Raw genomic sequence first — 26,759 nt, forward strand, 5'->3', positions numbered from 1 at the left:
CTCAGTATGTCCACAAATAGCCTCATGACTCCAAGGCTTAATTGAAATCAGATTCCTGGGTGATACAAAGAGAAGATAGTGAAGAATTTGGAAGCCCGCCAAGGCCTGTGTTCAAGATCAAGCTGCACCAGAGGTCAGACAGCTGCACAGTCTGACCAGCGGCATCAGCACTACAAGGGGCCATGGGATGGTGCCAGCAACATCATCTGACCCCCAGATTTCCCAGGGTGCCTTGACGCACGTAGGGTAATTTTCCTGCCTCTCCTGCCTCAGAGGAGCTGATGGGGGAAAGCAATCATGGCGCTGTGGAATGGAGCTGAGCGTCCATGGACTATCAGCTCAAAGTAACCTTAAGGGTCTAGTGATTTTCAAACTATAATTAGCAACAGGACACTTTCCCCCCCAAGGAACTCTTAACTGGAAAGCGGATACATGCCACACAGGCAAAGGGGAAACTGCCGTGTCTGAATCAAGGGCGTGGGAGTGATCTGCAGCCGCGCCTTGGCTTCAGGAAGAATCAAGGGGCTCTGAGAACGTGGTTTAATCCACTGCTTAAGTCCAACACCTGCAGTTTGCAGAGCAGGGAACCCGGCCGCAGAGAGCCCCTGTGTGTGCCGGAAAGAAGGCAGGCGCTGGACGCGGACGGACCTGGGTTCGAACGCCAGCTCCGCTGCCTCCCAGCTGCGGGCGTGAGCTTAGGAAACTGTGTAACGTCTCTGGGCCTCAGTATCCTCAGAGCAGGGTAATAAAATATTGGCCTCCGAGCCTCAACCGTGAGCATCTGAGAAGATGATGCAGCTGCCAGAAGGTCCCGGCGAGTGATTCACGGCTCCGGGCTTTAATGCGCTTGCCTCAGGGCACATAACCAGTGAACAGCACAGGTGCGGCTAATTCACCCCAAGCCTGTGTCCCTCGCTCTGCTCACAGATCCTCCGCACTCGCCCTCACGCCTCTCCTTCCAGGTGGCAGTCACTCAATCTGTCCCAGTAGTTGAAGAACTGGCCCCAAACAGAAAAACCAAATCAAAACCAAAACACCCCAAGGCACTGGAAATGGGCAGCAGGAAGTGACCCAGGCTGAAATCACTACCTGAAGAGATTAACTCTGCCATCAGAAAAGGAACTTGCCGGCAGGGTGAGGGTGGGGGTGGGGGGGCGCATTTCCGATTTGTGTTTCAGGATCTGCCCTTGGTATTCTCATCAGCAAACCTCTACCTCTTCCCAGAATCCCTCACAGATGATGGCAAATACGCCTGCTGTCGCCCTAACAGAATTTCTCCAGAAACCCAACGCCCACTTCTTTCTGTGATGTCAATCCTTTCTATAGGTGGCGTTGACTGCCAAGTCCTGTCTGTGCCCCTGGACTAAGAAAGGTATAGATGTAGCCTCGTCCAAACGTCAGGAACAACAGACAGAGGTCTAGAATCGCCGTATCCATCTACTCTTGGTGCAGACTCCGACCTTCTGCAAATAAACTAGGCCGCTTACACCGTGTGCAGTTCTGAATGCAGCCAATTCAAAGAAGCCACATTTACAGGGAAGCCACTCCACTGGGCACACAATAAAATGCTTCATGAACCTTGCCCAACCCTGAGGCAGGTACCTGGGACTGGGTTCCTGGGGACTTCTAGAGAAAATATAATAAAAACTGTAACAACGGGAACAATTTTAAAATCGCTTCCTTCCCATCGTATTAATTTATATGTCATCATTTGCTCAGTGACCACATTCCACCCAGATGAACCTGATAAAACTGAGTAAGCTGCCGACCCTGACTTTGGGTTGTAGTTTCAAACTGTGATTCTATTACAAAGGGCAACAAACTCGGGCTGAGAGCACAGCTGTGACTTCTCAGTCTCTACAGGATGATTTATCATTGTCAATTAGCTATTTAGCTTAAAATAATACAGAATTCCAGATCTCCGTGACTTATCGGTGTGTGTATGTAGATAAGTTATGGATGGAGAAGAAAGCAGGGCGAGCTTGCAAATTAGAAGGAATTCACTAAGCTGCTGGGAAATCAGTGAGTATTTTGTTACCCAAATATTAAGCTTGAAGCAAAAAAAGAAAATGTAACGTTAAAGGTCCTCCACTTTTAAGTACCAGACTTTTAAAATGTCTGACTGCAAGGGGAGAATTCCTGCAACTAGAATTGCAGTGTGCCACATATACACTCAAATCATCACCCATCTTAAGTAGTGGAAGAAGGGGTTATTTCCACCCCTCCCCCAACTTAGTATCGCATTCCTAGATGAAAACATTTCCTCATTTCCAATAATTTATGACTCATTTATTCCAAGAGATGAAAGCATGTTCCTTTGAGTATATACAGCAAGTTTTGCCAGCTGCACTCCAATTGCAATTTCTGGTTTTCCACTAGAATATTCCTCCCTTCCTTTAACATATCTCACTAAAGAAGTTCAACTGCTAACCAACCAACAGACTTTTTCTAGTAGCAATGAACTTAATGTAACTCTAGTCACCAGTAAGATGCTACTGGATTATCCATCAGGATGGATACAGATGTACACACAATCACACACATACACAATGCAAACTTGAAAATCACCTCAAATCTTAAAAATCGTTTCAAAAATAGCCTTAGTGATATATTTCTTACTAAGCATAGTTAAGTTGGGACACTGGCAAACAAGATGATTTACTTCTTGTAATTCAATTGTCTCCAGAATTATCAGTTGCCTATTAGTGCTAGGGGCATAATTCAGATATTATGATAAAATTTTCTCTGCATTTTGATGCTAATTTAATTTCCTTTTCCTCACTTTAGAAGGAAATCATAATTACCAATCTTTACTCACAATAAATGGTTAAGGGCATTTCTACATCACTTTGTGTCATCATAAGCCAAGAAAAATGATGAGTTTTAAAATATCACAGGGGATTGGTCATAACTCATCAGCGCTTTTGAGTACAGACAAAAATAATGTACAATCTGAAACTTGGTGTGATAATTTTGATTCACACACACTTATTAACCCATGATGGAATCAAATCATTAAAAATGGTAGGCGCATGAGAATTTCACGAACATTTGAAGCCAAGAATGTATGGGCAATAGTAAAATGCACACATACGATACAGACACACAGATTAACATTGCTGAAAGACATTTGGATTGATCATAAAGACATTTAGTACCTTATATAAAGATTACACTCTATTTAAAAACAAATTTGAAAGCTTCTTTTAATTGGTACAGTTTTGACTTAAAGATGTTTTAATAATTCTCTCCTTTTCCTCAAATAAGATTAGAAGCCCACCACTTAACTCTCACCTTCAAATGTCACCAAGCTGAAAAATAGGAAGGAAGGAAGGAAGGAAGGAAGGGGGGGAGGGAGGGAGGAAGGAAGGAGGAAGGGAGGGAGGGAGGGAGGAAAGGAGGGAGGGAGGGAGGGAGAAAAAGCCTTACTCAATTCCAATAACTAACTCCTATCAATTAGTAGAACTACATGAAAATGTAATTCCTTCACATACGCAAAAACAGTATCTCATGATAAAGTTTGTAGTTACTTTATTCCTGGAATATTAGAAAAGACAGAAGAAAATTTTAAGAAATGTAGTTTCTGTCTATTTCCCTTTATCACAATGATGAAAAGCTTATCAACTTATCCCCAAATTCTGAGTGAACTGTCTTTTATCTCCCTAAGAAATCATTTTATGTTACTGATAGTAAAGTCGTTAGAAGACCCAAATCAGCTATCTTATCTGGCTGAGGCTAAGGCTGGGGCTTAGCTTGGGAGAAAGAAAAAGTAGCAAATCATTGCTGGGCTGGCTACAGGGAATTGCCAATTGGGTCTACAGTAGACTAAAAGGGAAAATGTTAATGCAAACAGTTAACAAACTATAAAGCAATATACAAACATTGTTATTATGAATGGTTGTGATGAATGATAATAATAACAATAATTATAGTATCTTCAATGCTTATTATTTTGAACTACATACCCCAAACCTACAAGGAGTGCAAATCAACAAATCAGTGGTCAACTACAGGTCTACTGTGCTTAAGAGCTTTGGATAGGGAAAAATCATTACCTCCAAAATTCTACCCTATGTAACCCACAGAAGGCTCCCTGAAGCTTCAGCAATTTCTGCTCTTTGAGAAGAGAATCAAGCTAACTAAATTTTTTTTTTAAGTTTGGAATTTTGCATTTATTTCAAAACCTTAAAAAAATTATATTCCGCTTTTCTTCAGAATTGACCATACCATTTTAAGCCATTTTTATTTCACTGCAATAGAGTAATTTAAACTAAAATTTTATATAACTTATTCAACATTATTCCTCAAGAAAGATTGAGATGAAAAAGGATGGACAAAGGTGTATATCTATTCAATAGGTTCAACCATATATATTAACTAAAATCTTTACTCAAACATAGTTACTGGAACTAAGTTTGATGTTACCTCTGGTACTCCTAATTTTCGGCATGCTTCCAAAAAGTTTTCCACGTTTCTTCTGCATTTGGCCATGCTAAGTTTAGGCTATAAATGCAAATATTCAGAAATAAAGAATTATTAAGAGAAATACTTGTAATAACAGGTTAAATTTTAAACTTTCTAAATGGCAGAAGTACTACACGTTTATTGGAGAAAAATAATACATAAGCAAACAGAAGACAATAAAAAATTATCCAGAAACATTCACCTATAGAGCTGTTAATATTTTGGATTATATTCCTCTAGACACTGTGTGTGTACACAAAGATATGCATATATATATATATACATATACACACATAGATATGTGTTTATATGTAGAATTTCTGCATACATGTATATATGTATATACACGTGTGCAAGATTTTCTGCACATGTGAATGTATATGTGTGGATTCACATATACACACACACACAGTTTTTATAAGATCATACTGTTGTGTAACCTGCTTTAGTTTACTTAAAAGTACACCATAAACATCACCTTTTCCCATCAGCCAATATATTTCTATATGAAGGGTTAAATTCACCAGGCCAATGACTCTCTTTCTCGCCAAAGCAATTTGGTTTTATTAGAAAGCTGGTGATGCTGCAAGGCGACGAGATTTAGAGACAGGGTGGGGAGCAGCCTCCTAGGTTAGAGTGAGCAACTTGTGCAAACACGGGAGTGGACAGTGAAGGCACAGACTGGAGACGGAAGCGGGTTCTACCGCTACGCCGTGGCTGGGTCTGGTCAATGGGAGCTCAAGATGCTCAGTGAAGAATTTCTGAGAAGTGGACATTTAGAAACATTTCTAGAAAGGAAAACTACAATATAATAACATAAGCTAAAATATTTCACAGTTGTTAAAATGGATATTTATGAAGAGTTTTAATGACCTGGGGAAATACTTAGGTTTTCATAAATTTTAAAAACTACTAAATAGTATATATGAGAGCTCACAATTCAAAAACAACTTATATGTAGGAGGAATGTTAGCAGCATAAAAGCCAAGATGTAAACAGTGGTTGTCTTTGGGTGGGGGGATAGAACATGATATATTTTCCTCCTGCATTTCTCCATTTTCTCCAATCAAGCATTATTCCCACTATATTTTCTTTTTTTTTCTTTTTTTTTTTTTGCGGTACGCGGGCCTCTCACTGTTGTGGCCTCTCCCGTTGCGGAGCGCAGGCTCCGGATGCGCAGGCTCAGCGGCCATGGCTCACGGGCCCAGCCGCTCCGCGGCATGTGGGATCTTCCCAGACCGGGGCACGAACCCGTGTCCCCTGCATCGGCAGGCGGACTCTCAACCACTGCGCCACCAGGGAAGCCCCCACTATATTTTCAATTAAATTTTTTTATTTGAAAAAGATAAAAGGTGACAACCAAAGAATGTAGCATTTTTTTCCTAAAGAATTGATCAAATATACCAATGTGTGTAGATACATGATTCATAGTGTCCTCATACCTTATAACACAATAACGGTATATTTAAATTGGAGGCTGAGGAATCCTACTTCCTTTCTTATAAGTTGGGGAAAAATACTGAATGGGAATCTGGTACACAGCTCAAACAACTTAACAGTAGTTTGGACTTCAAAACTTTTTCATATTTGATTATAGGACAGAATTTACTGCCCAAACTAAGGCAGATAAAGCAAATTTGAATCAGAAGACAAATTGTTTTGTTTTGGTTTTTTTTCCTGTGTTTTCTGAGGCAAAAAAGTGGTCAGTCTTTTGAAGGGAAAAATATATTCAACCGTATAGAAAGAAAACTGACAGTTGAAATGCGATCATCAGCTAATTTTTCCTGCTGCCAAGAGAAAAGAAACTAAGAAAAATAATGCCACTACGATGCTTTCCTGGGCGGGGAGTGGGGCTTCACATGAGGCTTTCACTCCACACACTCTTCATATGATATTTTATGAACACTGTGCCTTGAGGTTGGGGGCTCTGGCTTTTGAAAAATCTGTTCATAAACACTAATGATCACAATGGCTTGCATTCACATTTATATCACATGTAGGCCCTCATTTCATCCTCATGGGAGCAGTTCCATGACAGAGAAGAGCCAATCAAGTTAAAGAAAGGTTAAATAACTCCCAAAGTCGTATGGATTATATAGATGTGGAATTGGAATCCAACCCCTACATTCTTAGCCCCTCAACTCTGCTGCTTCACCTAATAGTAAACAGTATGGATAGAGGTTTTCTCTACTTGTCTAAACCCTACGTAGGCTTCAAAGACCAGCTTATCTTTGATTCCCCCTCCCTCATCTGAATGACCATAAAATCACTCCATAGCTCTCTTCTGGATGGTAATATGGTCCATGATTACAGGAAGAGGATGCCAGTGCCTGCTTTATCTCCCCCACATGGAGACGAGGATTTTTAGGGACGAATGGCATCTCACTCGGTCTCTTTCATCTTTCCCCAGTTTCCTTGGTATCTCCAACCTACCCCTGAGCACAGCTAGTGATCAAGGAATTGTTGAATTAATGACCAGCTGACCAACCTCTGGCCTGACAGATTACTAATGATATTTTATACAGAATCCACATCTTTTCAGAGCTATTCTAAAATCCTCAATAATTAATAGAGGAAAGAGTTTCCATTTAGAAGAGAACTCACCAACCAAAAGAAGTTTTCCAAAAACTGTTTTGGAATAATTCCTGTTTAAATAATTCCTTGTGAGGAATGAATCTTTGTGTCTCTACAGTCTTAAAGTTAGCACCCCAAGCATTTCTTTAATGTGTTTTGCTTTATATTTGAAGTAAGTTCCTTTTCTGTCCTTTACATACTTACTCTAAATATTTTCCCTTTTTACAGTGAAAATGTTGCTTCATTCAGAAATGCTATTCCTTTTCTGCTCTTCTAGTTGTTTAGGGCCCAACACAGAGGATTTGAGCAGGGTCCTGGAGATCCCTTCGGTATCTTTAACCAGCAATACTATCCCAAAGGAGTTTGTTTGATGTAAGAGTTAGTTTCCCTTTATATGGTGTTACTTACGACTGCTGGTGAGGGGACATGGATGCTTGCAACGGATCGCGGGCGGATGTGGTTGACTAGATGGCAGAGGACGACGCCATCCATGAGGGCAGCCCCCAGGTCTTCGTGCAAGCTGACCTTGAGTCTCATCTCGATGCTCTGGGAAGGAATCAGAAGGAAGCCAATTGCTCTCAGGCAACTGAGGGTAAAATACAGTTATGGGTATTTATGAATTGAGACTTAAGTTTCATTATGGAGAAGGATAAGAACACGTGGAAAACACTGACATGATTTCAACCTTTTCGAAAGATATTAAAATAAAAATCCCTCTGTAGGAAAACAAATTCAGTTGTGTCTAAAATTTTTAATTAGTTGAATTTTTAAAAGAATGGGCTTCTTGGGACTTCCCTGGTGGTCCAGTGGGAAAGAATCTGCCTTCCAATGCAGGGGACACGGGTTCGATCCCTGGTCAGGGAACTAATATCCTACATGCCGCGGGGCAACTAAGCCCACGCGCCACAACTACCGAGCTCATGCACCTCAACTAGAGAGCCCGAGTGCCACAAACTACAGAGCCCATGTGCTCTGGACCCCACACCACAACTACAGAAGAGAAAACCCACATGCCACAACTAGAGAGAAGCCCATGTGATGCAACAAAAGATCCCACATGCCACAGTGAAGATCCCATGTGCCACAATGAAGACCTGAGACAGTCAAAAACAAAAAATGGACTTCTTAAGTTCAACATTGCCTCAGACTTAGCAATGAAAATAGAAAAACAGAATGAGTTGAACAATAAAAGCCAAATCCATAGTGATCGTTTGCCATGTGTAAAAATATCACATCACTATGTTGTACACCTGAAACTAAAATCATATTTTAAGTCAATTATACTTCAATAAAAAATAAATAAAATAAAATAAAATAAAATAAACAAAAATAAATTAAAAAACCCAAATCCAACTGGTTCAGACAGACTGCAAGGGGCAGAAAAGGGATTAAGAGATGCTTTTCTCTCAGACCATGCTTTAGTTCAAAAATCAATTTTTCTCCCTTTTTAAAAAATTAAACACTTTGAGATAATTATAAATTCACATGGAGTTATAAGAAGTAATACAGAGAGATCTCATGTACCCTTTACCCAGTTTCCCTCTAAGGTAACAACCTTCAAAAATATATACTACAATTTCACAACTGGGACATTGGCGTTGATAGAACATGTCCATCACTACAAGGCTCTCTCACAATGCTGTTTTACAGCCACACCCACTTCCCTCCCACCCCCCAGAACCTCTTTGGCCCTACTCCCCTTCTCCTCTCCTTCCAGGACTCCCATGACATGAATGTGTATCATCTGTTACACACCCACAGGTCCCTGGGGCTCTCTGGTCATTTATTTTCAGTCTGTCTTCTCTCTGCTACTCAGATTAGGTAATCCCTATTGTTCTTTCTTCCAGTTCACTGATTCTTTCCTCTGTTACCTCCATTCTGCTGTTGAGCCCACCCCCTGGGCTTCTTCTGTGGATAATGTATTCTGCAGTTCTAAATTTCCATTGGTCCTTCTTCATGTCTTCTATTTCTCTGCTAAGATTTTTTATTCCTTTGCAGAGGCATTCTATTTTTTTCTTTGTTTCACCTGTGTTCGTAATGGCTTGTGGAAGCATTTCTATCATGAACAGTATAAAATCTTTGTCAGAGGATAACATCTCTGCCTCAATAGTGCTGTCATCTGTTGATTATCCTTTCACATTCATTCTGGTTCTTGGTAGAATGAGTGATTTTTTTAAAAAATTAATTTATTAATTTATTTTTGCTGTGTTGGGTCTTCGTTTCTGTGCAAGGGCTTTCTCTAGTTGTGGCAAGCAGGGGCCACTCTTCATCGTGGTGCACGGGCCTCTCACTATTCTGGCCTCTCTTGCTGCGGAGCACAGGCTCCAGACGTGCAGGCTCAGTAGTTGTGGCTCATGGGCCTAGTTGCTCCGTGGCATGTGGGATCCTCCCAGACCAGGGCTCGAACCCGTGTCCCCTGCATTAGCAGGCAGAATCTCAACCACTGCGCCACCAGGGAAGCCCAAATGAGTGATTTTTTTGGTTGAAACCTGGACATTTCTGGTATTATGAGACTCTGGATTCTATTTAAACTTTCTGTTTTAGCTGGCTTTTTTGGACACTGCTCTGGCAGGGAAAGGGAGGCTACCACCTTGTTACTGCTGTGTAAATGCAGATTCCCACTTGCTGTCAGTGACTGGTGTGGGTGTGGAAATCCAGGCTCCCCATGTGGGCTCCACTGATACCATGGGAGGGGACGGGATCATTCTTAGCTCGTGGGAATGAAATTCCTGGCTCCCAACTTGGCCTTCTCTGATACCATCCCGGCAGAGGTTAAAGTCGAGCTGCCTACGCCATCTTTGCAGGCAAGGGTAGGGGTGGGACCACGCGTTTTCTGTAGCGTTTAGCTGGAGTAGAGCCTTTAATGTCTAAAAACTTTCTATCTCACTAGGCTGCCCCTTTTCTGGTCCTTTGACTAAAGTAAGCAAGCTTTCATTGGGACTTTTTTTTTTCTTAATTTGTGCCCATTAGCATTTCCGGTTTCTAACTACTTCACCTTCAAGTCTGAGAAAGATAAGGCAAAAAAGAAATCCCACTGGACTCACCACCACTGTCATTCCTAGTCCCAAGGAGCCCAGCTCGTCTGAATTATTCTCTCCACTTTTCAGAGCGATCCTATGCTTATTTTATATATAATCACCAGGGGTTTTAGTTGTACTTAGTGGGATGAATGGGGAAAAGTACATCAACTCCATCTCCTCAGAAGCAGAAGTAGATAGATCAGTTTTTAAAACTTCAAATACAAATTTCTGCTTTACAGCAGAAGCTCCTTGTAAATGGATAACAGCGTAAGAAAGGATGACTTTACTGGGAGATCTGCAATAAGTGAAGCACTTGAAAATCAGTGCATGTAACAGGGTTGCATAATTCTCTTTCAGAACTGTCTTGTATAGACACCTCATTTTTTTCCAAGCATGCTTTCAGTCTCTAATTTTACATCACTAAATTAAAACATAAGCTATCAATATGACCCAGGCTTTAAGATAAAATTATATCACTCTTTGAGAGGCATAGCTCAACTTCTGATCTTATGTTTACATATCTCTGAAAGTTCACCTCCCAAGTTTACGGCACATCCAAATACTCTAGGCAAATGACAGAGGACTGACTTGCCCCCTGCGACTGTTGAGTCAACCACAGTGGCTTAAAGTGGTGGTAAGAGGTTTCTGGGTTTTTTTTCTTTCCTCCTGACTGCATGCTAAACCGTATACAAAGTATCGTCTGCAACAACAAAGATTCTGACCTACCTTAATTCAGCTTTAATTTTAATTATAGGATTCACTGCTCATTTGTAGAACTCATTGCTATCTGAAATTGTGTATTTATTTGTTTCCTTCTTATTTACTCTGTCTTCTCAATAGACTACAGGCTTCATGCGAGCAGGGACCTTTTTGTTCTTTTCTCTGTCTATCACCTAGACTATACAGCCTGGCACAGAGAGCCGTCAATAATCATTTGCTAGTGAAAGGAGAAGATGTAGTATAAAATCTACCTCCTCAAGAAGCTTCTTATATTCGTCTAGTTCATGGCTATGGCACTTCTCTTTAAATATAAAGAACTTATGTAGTAATTCATGATGTACTGCCTTTAATAACTAATACCAGTGTGTTCTTTGGTGACTGACCCTTGTCCTGCTGTTTGATCTTCCACATATTTACATACGATCCTCCTAACTAGAGACAAAGACCATGAAGGTAGAAAAATATATACACAGTTCCCACTAGGAGCTGTGCTGGGGACAGAAACACAACAAGGAATAAGACAGCCATGGTCCCTGCCATCACCGAGTTTGAAATCTTCCCTGGCACCCAGCACAAGACTTCACCCTTGGTAGGAACTCAAACGATTTGCCTATTAAGACATTCGAAAATTCTGGCCGGTTTGGGGTACCTAGTAAGGATAACTATAAATATCTTTAAATTCATGGCATATTATTAAGTAAATTAATAACAGTGCATTTTTTAAAGCATATAGAACTGAAATAATACCAGCTTTTATACATAGGTATTAAGTATTTCTACTTACATTATCTCATATATTTCTCATAAAATCCCATGGAGGTAGATGGGAACTATTGTTTTTAATACATGAAAGACTCAAATACATGAAAAGACTCAAACTCAGGGATGTTAAGTGACTTGTTCAATATCAAACAGTGAGCTGGCTAGATTTGAAACTAGATATTCAGTCTGCAGTGCTTCAAAGTCTACTTTTTTATTTAAAGATTTTTTTGATGCGGACCATTTTTAAAGTCTTTATTAAATTTGTTACAATATTCCTTCTGTTTTATGTTTTGTTTTTTTGGCCACGAGGCATGTGGGATCTTAGCTCCCCAACCAGGGATCGAACCCACACCCCTTGTATTGGAAGGTGAAGTCTTAACTACTGGACCACCAGGGAAGTCCCCAATGTCTACTTTTTAAAAATACAGAATGCTGCTTCAATTCTGGAAATAATTACTCAGTTATACAATGTTTCCTGGTACCTCTCGGAGCTGTTCCACCAGTTCTTTTTCTTCTCTCATCTGTTCCATTTTCCGCCGAATTGTAAACTGTGGGTCTATAGATTCCAAATTTCTCTGTGGTCTAAGAAACACTGTAACAGAAAAGGAAAAAAGCCTTTATGGAGCACCTAGTACAGGTTGCCATATAGGGCTGCTCATATTTAAATCAAATAGTTTATTTAAACCAAATAATTCATTCACCACTCACAAAACAATAAATTCTGACTTCACGTGAAAAGCTTGATTCGAATATTCTAGAGAAGATTATGTATTCAATTATTCTGGGTTGTGTGGATGAACCATCAGTTGAATCCAGGAAAGGGCTTGGTCATCCTTGGCACCATTCCAGACCCCATTTTTCCACTGCTTTTATTTTTCCACTGCTTTTATTCCAAGTTTTCATCTACACTCCAGGTTTCACAATCCTTTCATTAAATTTGGATACTTTGTTTCAACTAATAAGACAGAACTGCTTTACAGGTTACAAACAAGCACAGGTTAAGGATTCTGTTGGCTGAGGTTTTTCATCAGCCTGGGTTAGGAACTAAGTGATGATACACACTATCCACTCAGATAAGTATCTGAGTGTGGAGGGAAAAATTCTGCCTTCTATCATGTCACTGACAGCACATCCCAGAAGTCAGCTCTTCAGAGATGACCACAGACTCCTTTTAGAAAAGCTGGCAAGATGGGAGACAGTTTTAAGAGATCATCTCTGGCTGCAGGTCCTTAAAATTACAACCTCCAGAAACAGCGACTCACAGTGGCAACTCTGGAAGGAGTTAAGGCTCTGGCTGCAGAGAAAATGAATGCTCTCAACCTTTGAAGGATGACATCTTTTAAAGCTTAACAGAGAAGGTACAAAATATGCTATGTACGGGCCGAGTGATTATGGCCATTTTTATTAGGATACAAAGCCCAGGGCGAATTTAAACTTGCATCTTTTTCTTCCTTGAGATTCTTATCTTATTAAGACTGTCAACTTTCCATGCACACCAGAGGGGGCAAAGAACGGTTAAGAGCTGTGGTTGGTTCCCCGTGTCCCGTAGATTTTCAGATCGGGGGCGGGGGGGACAAATGAGGGGGGCGCTTCAGACAATGTGGGGTAGAGAACTCCGATTTTAAAAATCAGTACCACGGAGAAGGCTGCACTGCCATACTGCAATTCTAGGGGTTTCAATCACCGTATCTTCAATAATGTAGAATAAGAAGACTATGTAACGTTTATTCTATTCTGCCAAACATTTGCTATGAACCACTTTAAAAGCATTTCAACTTATTTGTTTTTTAATGAAATATGGTTTACAAATATACTTTGAATAAAAACAACTGGAGTCCACCATATAATCAATTATCCCATATTCACCCAACTAATTGAGGTCGTTTTAACCTCAATTTGTATCTTTGAACCAAAACACTTCAATAAGTGTCTTGCACTATACTTCTCACATCTCAGTATTTTCTTTCTGAATCAGATCTCGGATATCTGAACCAGCCCTCTGGTGCTCTATAGAGGACCAGAAAGTTGACACATCTTAAGAAATCCGTGACTTACAGAAGTTAATGGAGCAAGGGAATGATCTATTGTATATGTTAACACCTTCTGGAACCTCAGAGAGAAGTCAGCCTGGAGCCTGGGCTTCTGCCTCAAGCCACCTAAGGAAGTCACAAGCAGAAAGAGCCGAAGTCTTGTCACCAAGACCTACAAAAACCGAACCCCACAGGAAGCGAGACCAATTGTTTCAAAAATAAAGGCAAGGCAGGCAAAGGAAGTAGGGTGGACCAAGCAGCAGGGAGAGATGAGAAGTTCACAGAGCAAAGGGAAATGAGGAAGGATTTGACAAAATAAGAAGCACGGAAGAAACTGGAAATGCATTAAATTTGCCTTTGCACCATATTGAGACCAACCAAAAAATCTACCCATTTAAACATAGTGACCAGAAGAGATATATATTAAAATGTAAAGTCTAGAAATAATCCACACCACCAAAGAAAAAGTCAACCAAATTTACCAAAAAAGTCAAGGAATGTGGACTTAGCTGAGTAATACACACACTGGCCAGCAAGGGGAGCCCCAGAACCGTTTAAACAAATCTAATGTTTTCTTTGGAGGTTTTAATTTCCTTTCCCTTTTTTCTGGGGGAAATCTTATCTAATACTACATGTTTAATATTTTCAGTATGTTTTTACTGGCAGATTTCATTCTGAATACGAAGCTATCAGGAAGTTAAATTAACCGTGAGCTTTTGGCTAACAGCACACTCTTCAAGTATCTATACCCTGTTAGAGCCCTGTATAAGACACCAAGATAATTCAATGGTATCTGGGTTTTAATTTCCTGGCATTGCTTTTCATCTTAAATTCCCATACGTCTCAAAAAATATAAAATACATGCTTGGGTATTTGCTTTATAAATGTAAGCAGTCAAAAAGTGTTAAAACATATGTGAACCATTATTTTTAAAATGAATACTTCAAATGTACATAAAATTACTGGAAGCATGACTATAATACTAGTTTTCTAAATAGATTAATTATTGTAGAATATATTAGAATTTAAAATGAACTATTTAAACTAATAATAATTCTACAGAGCATGTAAGTTTGTTATGACAGAATAATTTTAATAGGACCATTATGGTAGCTCTGATTATTTTATCCACAGCTGTTTTTTTTGTTTTCTTTCAAGGCATATTTAAATAATAAATGCAGTGACCAGCCTGGTCAAAACTTCAGGAAATTGATCTATGGAGGAATTTTTTTGGTCTTTCTTAATTTCATATCACTGCATTTCGAGAACTCCCCTACTTAATTCAGGGGAATAAAAGTTTAGCTTGTGGCTGCAAGACAATATTAAGAGCCGCCCTGTTAGTAACTGTCTTTCACATCAGATGTCACACTGATTGTGTAAATAAGAAGAAAAAAAGAGGGGCAAGGGAGCAGAGTGAGGGTGTGTGTCAGTGTGTGTGTGTGTGTGTGTGTGTGTACACACACATATGCATGCACAAGGGGTAGGAAGAGACAAGGAAATAGGTGATTTAAGATGCAGGAAAAAAGGAGTCCTGCTTAGCTGTTTAATTAGTGTACAGCAAATATTGATAACATTCAAAGAATGAAAAGGACAATTTGTTCATATTTGCAATTTCTTTAGCTGAAGAGACAAATTTCTAAGCAAAGACTCTGCAGGGAATGGTGACTATGCTTATGCAGAATATCAAATGCATCCTTGCAGGTACACGTCCAAGTCCACTGATTTTTCCGTTATCTCTACCTCCTCCTTCACCCTCCTCCTCATCTTCATCCCTGACCTGGCAGTGGTCTGTCAGCTGTGAATGTACAACATGCTTTATCTGTGTCTCTCATGGCACTCTTCACTTTCTGTCTTACAGGAGAGATCTGCTTTTCCCCATTAGGACTCTGTAAGAGTTTATGTTTGTTTCCAATTTAAACCTCTACCCCTGCCCCACAAAGCAGTTTGTTAGATGAATAAACAAACAAGTGTTTCAAAAACTCCCTCATTCAAAGATCACTTTATATGGAGAATACCTTGTCAGAGATTACCCTACCCTGATAATCAGTCACCTCAATTTTTTTTAACATGAAAAATCTCCTAAAACTTAGTCTCCAGGTCTGAATGCATTAGAGACTGAAATAAAAGTTCCACGAGATCTAGTCTGTCTTTTTCAGATCTGTATCCACAGTAACGAGCATCATGCCTAACACATAGGAGGCACTCAGTAAATATTTAAGGATGTGCATAAGAAACTTTTTCTAAATGTTGTAAAAGTATCTTTCAGTTAAGCAAAGAAAGCTCGCTCCTCGAAAAATTGCCTGAAATGCTACTTATTTAATTATTAAGTGAAAGGAACTTTGCATAGAAATTATCGGTCTATACTATTAACCTTTGTTATCTAAATTTAACTCTAGATTTCTTCTCTGTGGACACATGAGGTTTTGGAATTTGGCTCTCAACTTCTCCTTTGAAATTAAAAACCTGGACTGGGTGTGATGTTGAAGACATACAAATTCAAGGGCAGCAATATGGTGGCTTTGAAAAAGTATCATGAGCTGTAGATCCAGGTTAATGTGAATCAGAAATCTAATTAGTGCATTCATTTATTCCCTCTGGTGCCCAAAAATGAATTATGTAAAACCTCTGCCCTCAAAATGCTCAGATTTGCTTTCTATGGTCTTGGGCAGTTTATTCAACCCAGTGGTTTTCACCTACTTAAACATAACATAAAATCAGTAAAATAATAAGAATAATAATCAGTGCGAAGACTCCATGCTACTCCGAATAAATCAGCACAGGCAGTGTGGGGTATAGGCAGCTATTGTTTATAAAATGCCCAGGTGATTCTAATATGAAGACAGGTTAAGAACCACTGAAACACCTCTCATCTCATAGTTTCAGTTTCATCATTTTTGTAATAGGGAAAATAATACCTAGAAGTGCAAGATTATGGTAAAACAATTCCAGAAAATATCTGTAAACTGGCCCAAGATAGATGTCCATTCATTCACTTTCCAGTGATAGTTTAAAGATCAATTTTAAGTATAAATTAGCACCCACCAATTCACTGCAAATGAAAAAGGGAAAATAATTCAAAGGAAGATAGGAATGATTTTAATTTCAAAATGAAGGGGAAAAGGAAAGAAAGATGCAGAGTAGTAAGAGGGCACAAGAAAACAAGCAGAAGAGAAGTTACCAAGTTAAGAACAACTTGAAGTGAAGCTGCCCCATCCAGCTCCAGGGGTGGAAAGACATACAGACACACATCCACATCCTTCCCCATCCATTATAGGAGGCAGAACTTTGGGGATTGTGGGAATTCAAACTCCCAAGGACCTTCTAACCAGTTTGCCTTTTTTTATTTCTTTGAAGAATGAGTTTTAGGGAAAATAGGGAATTTGAAATGAGATATATTTGAAACAAAATATTAGAAAGCTATATTTATTATTTTAAATGTATTTTTCTAAATAAAATTTAAATTTTACTTAAATATTGAAATTTAAATAAAAGGGTAATTTTAACATAAAGACAGTGAACAAGGTATAAAAATGCCAACTTTACCAAAAATAATTAATAAAAATACAAATGAAAGGCAAGCTACATTATGCTGGGTTGAGTTGGTAATATGATGCCACTTATTTACACAGGGTGAGATAGCTGCAGATATTGGATAATGGAGAAAATATGAGGAAACAAAACTGCTGGGGTAATCAGCTTTGAAATGCCATGAGAGGCCACTGAATAGGATCTACTATTCCAGAGGAACCAGTAAGAACAACATAAAAGTAGGCTGTATTCCTCTTCCAACCTTAGCACATATACTTGGGGATACATATATCATTAATTTAAAAAATGTACTGGAAAATGTATTCAAATCAGAAGGCAATATTTAGCACAAAAAGAATGAAGATTCTATTTGAAAGGTCAGATCTGGGAACCTACACAAATATTTGCAAAGATTTCTGTTGCCAGAAAATTAACAGATAATTAATAGAAAATCATCTCTTGCCCAGGGCATATTGTAGACAAATTGCAAATAGGGGAAAATAACAACTATCCAATATCTGACATGATTAACCCACGTAGATGAATACTGAAAACAATCCTTTTATTATTTGTGTGTGTGTGTGTGTGTGTGTGTGTGTGTGTGTGTGTGTGTGTGTGTGTGTGTGTGTGTTACAGCATAATAGCTACACATGAATCCCTGGAATTCTCACTCAAACAAAAACTACCAGAGAAGTACTGCCAGGTTATTTTATTTTCAGAAAGCTTTTCACAATGATTATTTTTCTATGGAAATCTTAGGACTTTCAATAAAAAGAAGGCCATCTGGCTCAGTAGCTTGCACAAAGAACCCTCAATAAACAGCTGTAGATGAAGGTAGATATGGTGGAGAGGAGATGATCAGAGAGTTAGGAGCCCTGGGTGTGACCCCCACCTCTCCCTCTACGTAACAGTGTGACCCAGCGTGACACACCTTTCTCCTTTTGGTTGGTTCATCTATAAAGATAGAAATCTTACTGCTACGTAAGATGTCTAGATCTTACTCAGCTTAAAAAAAAAAAGTCTTTGGTTTCAGATATCACTCCTAAGGAAATACCAAATCACACATAAATCTTTCATTCTAGGCTCATTTCCTTTAAACAACATCAGATCCATAAATAGCCATGCTTTCTGAAAAACAAAAATGCCTCTCTCTCCTTTTTATTTTTAAGTAAAGGAACAGGTTTATCAAGAAAGTTTCCATTTAGCCTTCCTCAACTTCCAGAATTTAAAATGGGATGGTATAAGAAGGGACTTTGGTTTCCCTGTTGTTGTTGTTGTTGTTGTTGTTTTTGCGGTACACGGGCCTCTCACTGTTGTGGCCTCTCCCGTTGCGGAGCACAGGCTCCGGACGCACAGGCTCAGCGGCCATGGCTCACGGGCCTAGCCGCTCCGCGGCATGTGGGATCTTCCCAGACTGGGGCACGAACCTGTGTCCCCTGCATCAGCAGGCTGACTCTCAACCACTGCGCCACCAGGGAAGCCCATTGTTGTTGTTTAATCACACTTGTTTTCAGTTAAAATTTTAGAAATCTATGAAATAATGAAATTCCTTTTGTAACTAACCTGCCAAGATATACATTATCCTTCTACATAAGGAAGTCTGGAAAAGCATTTTTTGGTTGAATTTTGACCAGAAATCACAGCAAATGTTTTAAATATACGGTTTCTATTCGTTACATATAACATATTGATACTTAGATTAAAAAAATAAGTATTATCAGAAAATACATCTTCTTATTGTGCTTGCATTGTGGTTTTACCCCACATATCACTTCTCTTCCCTATAAATCATCTCTCTATTTCATTTCACGTTACTTTTATCTCCTGGTATCTTGGAGTAAAATATCTGAAGTAACAGACCAGTATGGAGGTTCAGATATCTGTGGTAAGTATATCTAAATAACTATATTTATTTTATTTTCATCTTTTAGGCTACTTGAGATATTTAGTGGCACGAAATCAAACGATATCCACATGAATCCTAGCTAGGTGTCCGCAATTTTTTATTTGCACATTTGGTTCTCAAGCCAAGTTACCATTCCTTAAATATCATGTAGATGCAATTACACTCAAAAGGGCTGAAGGTATCAAAAGTCATAATGTGCAAATAATTTGCAAAAAAAAAAAAAAGCAAGTGATTTCTCTTCATTTTTAGGAATTTCTCACTTCTAACTATTTTCAGTGCAGTCCTCTTGGATCAGCCACAGTATGTCTTGATTACTTTAAAAATTTCATATGGTAAATAAGCATAGATGATAAAAGATGAAACTCTGAAAGCATTTAGTTCAGAAGCAGGAGCACCAGAGATTATCCAAATGTACAAACCCCCAATTTTTATAAACAAGCAAACACACCAAAAAAAACCCAAGCAGAAAGGATAGAGAAGAAATTATTGTACAATCCTTCCAAAATTCAGAATATTCAAGATAATTAAATGTAGTTTGATAAACTGCCAGAGAACAATCCACATGCACTTTTCTGGACTTTCCAGGTTTACTATTATCTCTTATATCAGGCATGCAGGAGAATATACACTCTATCTTCAGCTGCACAGAAATGAATGTTCAGTATATTCATTCATTGGCTTATTAATGAGCACATCGAAGAATAGGTACAAAGCCACCTACCATTGTCACTGTCTCCTTCAGATGGAACACTGTAGCTAGAGTTGTCCCATGTTTGTGCCTGTGTAAGTTTGTTGAAGGAGATAGGAGGAAGAGTGAGGGCTGGGTCTGCAGGAGAGCGAGAGAGCCAGTCCGCGTACAGTTGCACAAGGACCAGGAAAAACCAAAGGGCAGCAGCATTTCACAAATGGCATAAGGATTGTATGGAAATGAAGCGAATTTCATATTATGGAATTTAATTTCAAATGTACAATATAGGAGAAGAATGAAAGATGGCGCATGGAATAAAAAGAATGATAAAAAACTGAGCGTTAGTTAGTACTTATCAATCATATACTTGGCATGCAGTTAACACCGTTAATCGTTAACAGTTCGCAAGCCCACAGACTCAGAGTACTAATGAATCATGTCAGAGGAAAGAAGGAGTACCCATAGATTATGCAGATAAAAAGCAAAAGACCTACCAGATACCTTTTCCAAAGACCTAAATAACTAACAATCTTAGCAAATATGATTCACACAAAAATTTGTTTACATAGAAAAAGCTTAATATGTATAAATATGTCTATTATTTAGAAATAAATCTATTATAGAACCGGTGTTTACCACTGGTGGATTTTTTTCCCAGGGTAATATAAAATTTCTCTTTAAAGACATCTGTAAGTCTGCTGGCACGCTTTACTATAAGTGAATCTAGCCAACTCTGCTCAACCCTTGACACACAGGTATACCTCTCAATACTGTCTTAGATACTGATCAGTATAGAACCTATTTCAGACACTAGTAGAGTCTCTTTAACAACAAACCTAATTAACCGATAGATGTCAGTCAATTCAAAGCACTTCTAAATTGGTCATTTATGAAATAACATCTCTTTTTTTTGTACTAATTATCCATATAGTAATTTTTGATGTTTAGGAAATATCTATACAATTTTTATTCAATCATAAGGCAGGGCCAGTAAAATACAGGGACATGATTCTAGTAATGCATATTTGGATATATACAGTTGTCTTTCTTGGGAGGAAAACACAGAAAAAAAATTTTCTTTTGAAGAAAACTATTAGCCTACTTTAAGAATCTAAGTTTCTATTCCCACTTGCTAATTTGAGCAGTCTGTTTTTATTTTTAACACAGAAATCACATGAATTCATACACTTAACTTTAAAATAAAAATTAAATCACTTTTTAAAGTTCCAAAGCTACTCAATCAAAAATAATTTCTCTTTTTTAGTCATGTGATCTTCAATTAAGATTAGTATGTATATTATTTTCTAGAAAATGTGAAAAATACATACTGTAATATTTTAAAGTCACTAAATACAAATTTTTAAATTCCCAATACATGATGCTAGTTTCATAACGTTCCAACATGCCACTTGATGTTCCTGAAGAAAAATCAGCATTACTTACGACAACCAAACTCCACAAAGCTCTCAACAACTGGCACAATTTCCACACTGGTTAGTCAGCATTATAGAAAGGTTGGAAGCTAGGAAAGGAAATTATCTTTGTTTCTTGCTATTCAAAATAAATACTTCATTTATTTTTCACCACCACAAAGAGTCTGAAATGGTTCAACAGTGTGGGTATGAGGTTGGTAAGTTGAGTTTGGACCCCATAAAAAGAATTGAAAAAGTCATGGAGACAATTTTGCAACTAAATTGCAAAGATGCACATTCAAAAGAATATTATTCTTTGAAGATTCATTCAACTTTTGATTTGCTCAATTATAAGATTTTTTTTTTTTTTTTGCGGTACGCGGGCCTCTCACTGCTGTGGCCTCTCCCGTTGTGGAGCACAGGCTCCGGACGCACAGGCTCAGCGGCCATGGCTCACGGGCCTAGCCGCTCCGCAGCATGTGTGATCCTCCCGGACCGAGGCACGAACCTGTGTCCCCTGCATTGGCAGGCAGACTCCCAACCACTGCGCCACCAGGGAAGCCCCTAAGATATTTTTAAATTGTGTAAAAGTGCCTGTAAGGGATAGGAGAAATTCTGTAGCCCAATATGAAGTCCTCAGTGTATAGAGAACATTCCTGGCAGATCATCACTCAAGGCATGGAAGCCTCCATTCCTCCCAGCACAATCTGAGACCTTAAAAATGGAGGCCCAACCCAGATCTGGCTGTATACGCTCAGCTCCATGAATGGTGAGGCCAGCCATTTGAGTCCTATTTCACGCACAATTTGGTTCTCCATAAAACACCTCCTAACCCTTGCCACACCCAAGCATCTTCTCAAATGGCTTTGTCTTACAGCCCATTCAAAATGCCAGGAAGCCATTACACCTGGCCACATGTTACTCATCAATCAACTTTCTCCAAAAACGAAAAAACATTCCTTTATAAAAGAACCATCTTCGTTTTTTTTCTATGGGTACCCTTTTTCAAAATATGCACATGTATAACTTCAACTGTTGCCAAATGCTTTATTAAAAAACCCAAGATCATATGAGTTTACTACCTTTTGCTTAAAGCGTATGAGTCCTTTCTTAGCACTTACTGAAAAGCATTAGCAGTGAGTGTATGCAAAAGACTTAAGAATCAAAAATATTAAAACAAAGGAGCACCTAAAAGAAGGTAGGTAGTGTTCGAACTTTAAGTACGTGGAGAAATCAGAAGAACCAAATTTTTCTATACATAGTCCTTCTTTTTAAAATCAGTAGTTGTTTTGCACATTGCTATAATTTACATTTGTGAATATACTAAGTTAAAATAAAGTAGGTAACATAAGCAGAAATGCTCTTAAAAATGTCTCCTAACCACTCATGTGAGTCTTGGAATGACCACACTGTCACATGAGTAAATACACAGTCCTTACCAAGGCCCAGAGAGCAAATGAGGGGTGTCTCAGAAAAGAGTCACCAGCCTTAATTCAGCAAGGTACCAGGAACCACCGGGGCAAAGGGGTGGCTATTTTATCAACAGAATATTTCTTTCCCACTTACATGTCCCAACATCTTTTTCTCTTTGCTCTGATTCAAAAGAAGGTAAGATAATCTATTACTGATAACATGGCGTTAATAGGTGATTCACGACCACAAGGCTCGAAAATATGGCCTCCCCACGCTGTAGTGGGGTTCTGATGCCAGGACTCAAACTCACCAGAGTTGACAAGGCTGCTCACGTGATAATGTATGCATTGAAAAGGCTAAAGAGAAACTCCTGAGCTGTTCACACGTGCAAGAACACTAAGGTTTCAATTTACCTGATCGAGGCTTCAGGCCAAACAGAGCTGTGCTGGTGTTGGTAGGAGAGATGGCAGGGGAGTTCTCTCTCATCTGTGGTGTTAGAAGGAAAGGACATTTTTTAAAGAACTGGAGCAGAACTATGCACGCTTCTCTGTGATCAAGGATTATAATAAAACCACGACCTCCTTGCATTTACTGCTGTGAGGAAGTCCTGACTAAAAAATGATAATTGATGCATCTTCACATTGCTAATGCTTTAAGTGGTAGAATCGACAGAATGTTGTTTTGGGGGAGATCCGTCCAAATGTTTATGTGCTCATTATAAAAACAGTTCATAGTTGTGTGACACTGGCAATCCCTTTTTGCTCCCGAATAGATGCGTGCATTCAGGTGCAGGCACTGACATACACAAGCACTCACTCACATCCAGCTCACAGAGGGCACATCTGATAAAGAATTTCATAACAACGAGATGAGAAAACAGGTTAACACTGAACAGATGTCTCAGCTATAAGGAAACCACACACTGAATCATTTATAGATAACGAGACATTCTAAATGTTGCCTAGATGAGCTATTTTCACTTCGTTTTCTATAAAAACGTTCCCACATTTGGTCTTCAAAATATGTCTTATAAAATGAGTCTTTAATTATGGATAGGGCCGGATCGGGCTGTGAGAGCTAATGAGAGATTCCCTCAGAGATTCTGCAATACAATTAACTCATGAATCATCATGGTCTCAGATTATAGATTTCTGTACAAGATATTCTAATTCAGTCTTCACAAAATACCTCAGCTTTCATTAATCTTCAGGAAACTTACCTCATTGGGAGAATACTCGCTCCCATTACTCTGTAATGTTAGATCATTTTGCACCTTAAGGAAGAAAAAAAAATGCATGGTACGTTCCATCAGACTATAAAATTAGTGAGGCAAGAACTGAGTTTTTCTAACTTCCATCATATCCCTGGCACATAGGGACACAATGAATAATACGCTGAATTAATTAATTAGTAGTTAAGTAGGCCATACTTACATTTTCTAAAAACATGCAACTATATTCACAGAAAAATACCACTAAAATATCACACAAACTAAGAAAAGGGATTTCCCAGAGCAAAGAGCTCAGCCCAAAGTACCTGTGAACATCAGCTTCCCTTGCTAGGTTACCAAGCAACCGGCAGGCTCCCACCTGCTGGGAGCATAAGGGTTTTTTTATAAATGGTCCAGGGCAGTAGTTCCCAAATACGCAGAATCTCATTGGGAGCTTTTTAATAAATATACATATCCGGACCTAGGTAAATCCTGCGCTGTCGATTCAACATCAGTTTGCTTTGTCAACCAGTGGGGAACTCGATAGTTTATTTTTCCCAGATCTGCCTTCTTTATAAGGTAATCAAGAACCCCACTAAGGGAATTCCCTGGCGGTCCAGTGGTTAGGACTCCACGATTTCACTGCTGAAGGCCCGGGTTTGATCCCGGGTCGTGGAACTAAGATTTCATAAGCAGGGCGGCACAGCCAAAAAAAAAAAAAAAAAAGCATTGATCCACCCTAATAAAAAATTTGGTGATAGCTAATATAAACATCTTCATATATGTCACCAAACTAGTATAAATTTAAGATGTCTGTCCCTATTCCTATTGTTGAGGAGTGCTATTAAAAAATATTCCCAACTGTGACAAATCCAAGGGAATAACCTATTTTTAGAATAAACAGTCATTAATTTCCCTACTCAATTAAATGTCTGAACTGCTAACAAGTAACTTGCAGGTTTGATTCTCTCTGTAAGAAACTCATTCCTCTAATTTTCCCTGTTGTCCCCACAGCATCCTTCCCTACTGGATATTATTTATGTATGAGAGTATAATTTGCAATTCTTCCTGAATGGTTGCCGGTGCTACCCAAACTTGATGTGAACAGTCATCTAAAGTGTGTTAAAAGTCAGATAATGTGATGTGCTGACAACTACAAACCATTTCATAATCTTGGCCTCACCCATCTAACTGGGCACCAGCCTATCCCTCGGTGTTTCTGTCCGGTTCATGCTCTGTGCTGATTCGACCATGGCCAAGCTGCCTTGCTCAGCACAGCCTCCTGGGACCGATCCAAATCCTAGCTGCCCCCCAAATCTAGGTTTATTTCCCTTTCCTTAGCCTCTTATCCTTTCCCCAGTCTCAGAGAGCACCTAAAACACTCAGGATTATGGACTATCCATATTCTTCTCTAAGTTTTCTCAATATCTAAGCCTTCTTCCCTCCACAATTTTTAAAATGCCTTAGAAGTGACAGCAACTTCATCTTCTTCCTATCCCAGTCTTCGACACCCCAAACAAGGCTGAATCCAGCACAAGGACTCAACAAATACTGGCTAACTGATTCAAGACTATGCTAAAGATACTGCTTTCTTCCTAAATGAGACGGAATAGAGAATATAAAAATAACCAAACCATAAAGGAGGGTCCCACTTAAGTTCCACATAATCATCAGCACTGGCCTTGCTAATCTACCACTTTCTTTTCCTCCTCCTTGTGACTTCTCTTCTCCACCAGAGCCAGCAATTCCCCTCCCTTTTAAAAATCATGCAGACGTATGTCATGGACAGAGAATTGCCCAAAGAAGGAAGACAATGTGTAAGAATTCCTTACACTGAACGTGACTCCTCATTCAACCAAAAAGGGGAAAAAAAAAATATTAACATTGTAAATCAGACACGGAATGGAGATCTTTTTTCCTAGAGGCTTGGTGTCTGCTTGATGCTCCTGAAATCATGCACACAGGAGGGCATCTATTTTACTGGAATCAAAAGTGGGTCTGCAGCAGGATTCTAAGATGGTCTCAAAGGACCTCTTCGCTGACTGATTGTTAATTGCAAGGGGAAAATAGAATACTTAGACGGTGGAGAAATCAGATTCTACCTCGACTGGGTAATCAAATTAATGTCACCAATGAAGCACAGATGTACACAATGTGCCTCCAAATGTGGTACCTGAGAAGAACACCACATCACCTGTGCAGCATCCCAAACAAGAATGCAGGGACTCAATCTAATCATGAAGAAATATGAGGGATTTCTGTCCCACAAAATAAGGGGCAGTTCATTTTACAAAAGGGGGAGCACTATATTCTTCAAAATTTTAAGGTCATAAAAAATCAAAGAAAGAGTCTTCCCCGGTGGCACAGTGGTTGAGGGTCTGCCTGCCAATGCAGGGGACACGGGTTCGTGCCCCGGTCCGGGAAGATCCCACATGCCGTGGAGCGGCTGGGCCCGTGAGCCATGGCCGCTGAGCCTGCCCGTCCGGAGCCTGTGCTCCGCAACGGGAGAGGCCACAGCAGTGAGAGGCCCACGTACCGCAAAAAAAAAAAAAAAAAAAAAAAAAAAAATCAAAGAAAGTTTATGGAAATGTTCCAGAATAAAGCAAACTATAGTTACCTGACAATTATTGCCTCTAGACTGGATCCTACACTGAAGGGGAAAAAGTGCTATGAAAGACATCATTAGATCAACCTAAATATTTGGAATATGGATAGCAGATTAGATGAAAATATTTTATCAATGTAAATTTATGAAGCTGATAACTGAAATGGGGTTATATAGGATAAAATCCCTATTCTTAGGAAAGGTACACTGAAATGTTTAGAGAAAAGGACTATGATGTACAAAACTTTTCCTCCAATTTTCATAAAAAGAACTATGTGTGTGGAGGAAGAGAGAGATACTACGAATGTGTTAAAATGTTAATCACAGGTAAATCTGGGTGCAAGGTTATAACTTTTTATAACCTTTTGTAGAATCTTGTAATTTTTTAAACCTTTTATAAATTTTAAATTATTTCCAAATAAAAAGC

General features: G+C 39.1%; 1 protein-coding gene across 1 annotated transcript in view; it reads right to left on the reverse strand.

Moving 5' to 3' along the window:
* LRCH1 (leucine rich repeats and calponin homology domain containing 1) overlaps positions 1 to 26,759 on the reverse strand; it is a 192,034-nt gene that overhangs the window by 13,312 nt on the left and 151,963 nt on the right. The window contains exons 14-18 of the mRNA XM_060079853.1: positions 23,737 to 23,790; positions 22,931 to 23,003; positions 12,023 to 12,132; positions 7,447 to 7,584; positions 4,426 to 4,503 (exon numbers count right to left, since the gene is read on the reverse strand). Coding sequence (XP_059935836.1) covers positions 4,426 to 4,503; positions 7,447 to 7,584; positions 12,023 to 12,132; positions 22,931 to 23,003; positions 23,737 to 23,790 — 453 coding nt within the window. The remainder of the gene's footprint in view (positions 1 to 4,425; positions 4,504 to 7,446; positions 7,585 to 12,022; positions 12,133 to 22,930; positions 23,004 to 23,736; positions 23,791 to 26,759) is intronic.

Source organism: Mesoplodon densirostris, chromosome 17 (assembly GCF_025265405.1).
Source record: "Mesoplodon densirostris isolate mMesDen1 chromosome 17, mMesDen1 primary haplotype, whole genome shotgun sequence".
NCBI lineage: Eukaryota > Metazoa > Chordata > Mammalia > Artiodactyla > Ziphiidae > Mesoplodon > Mesoplodon densirostris.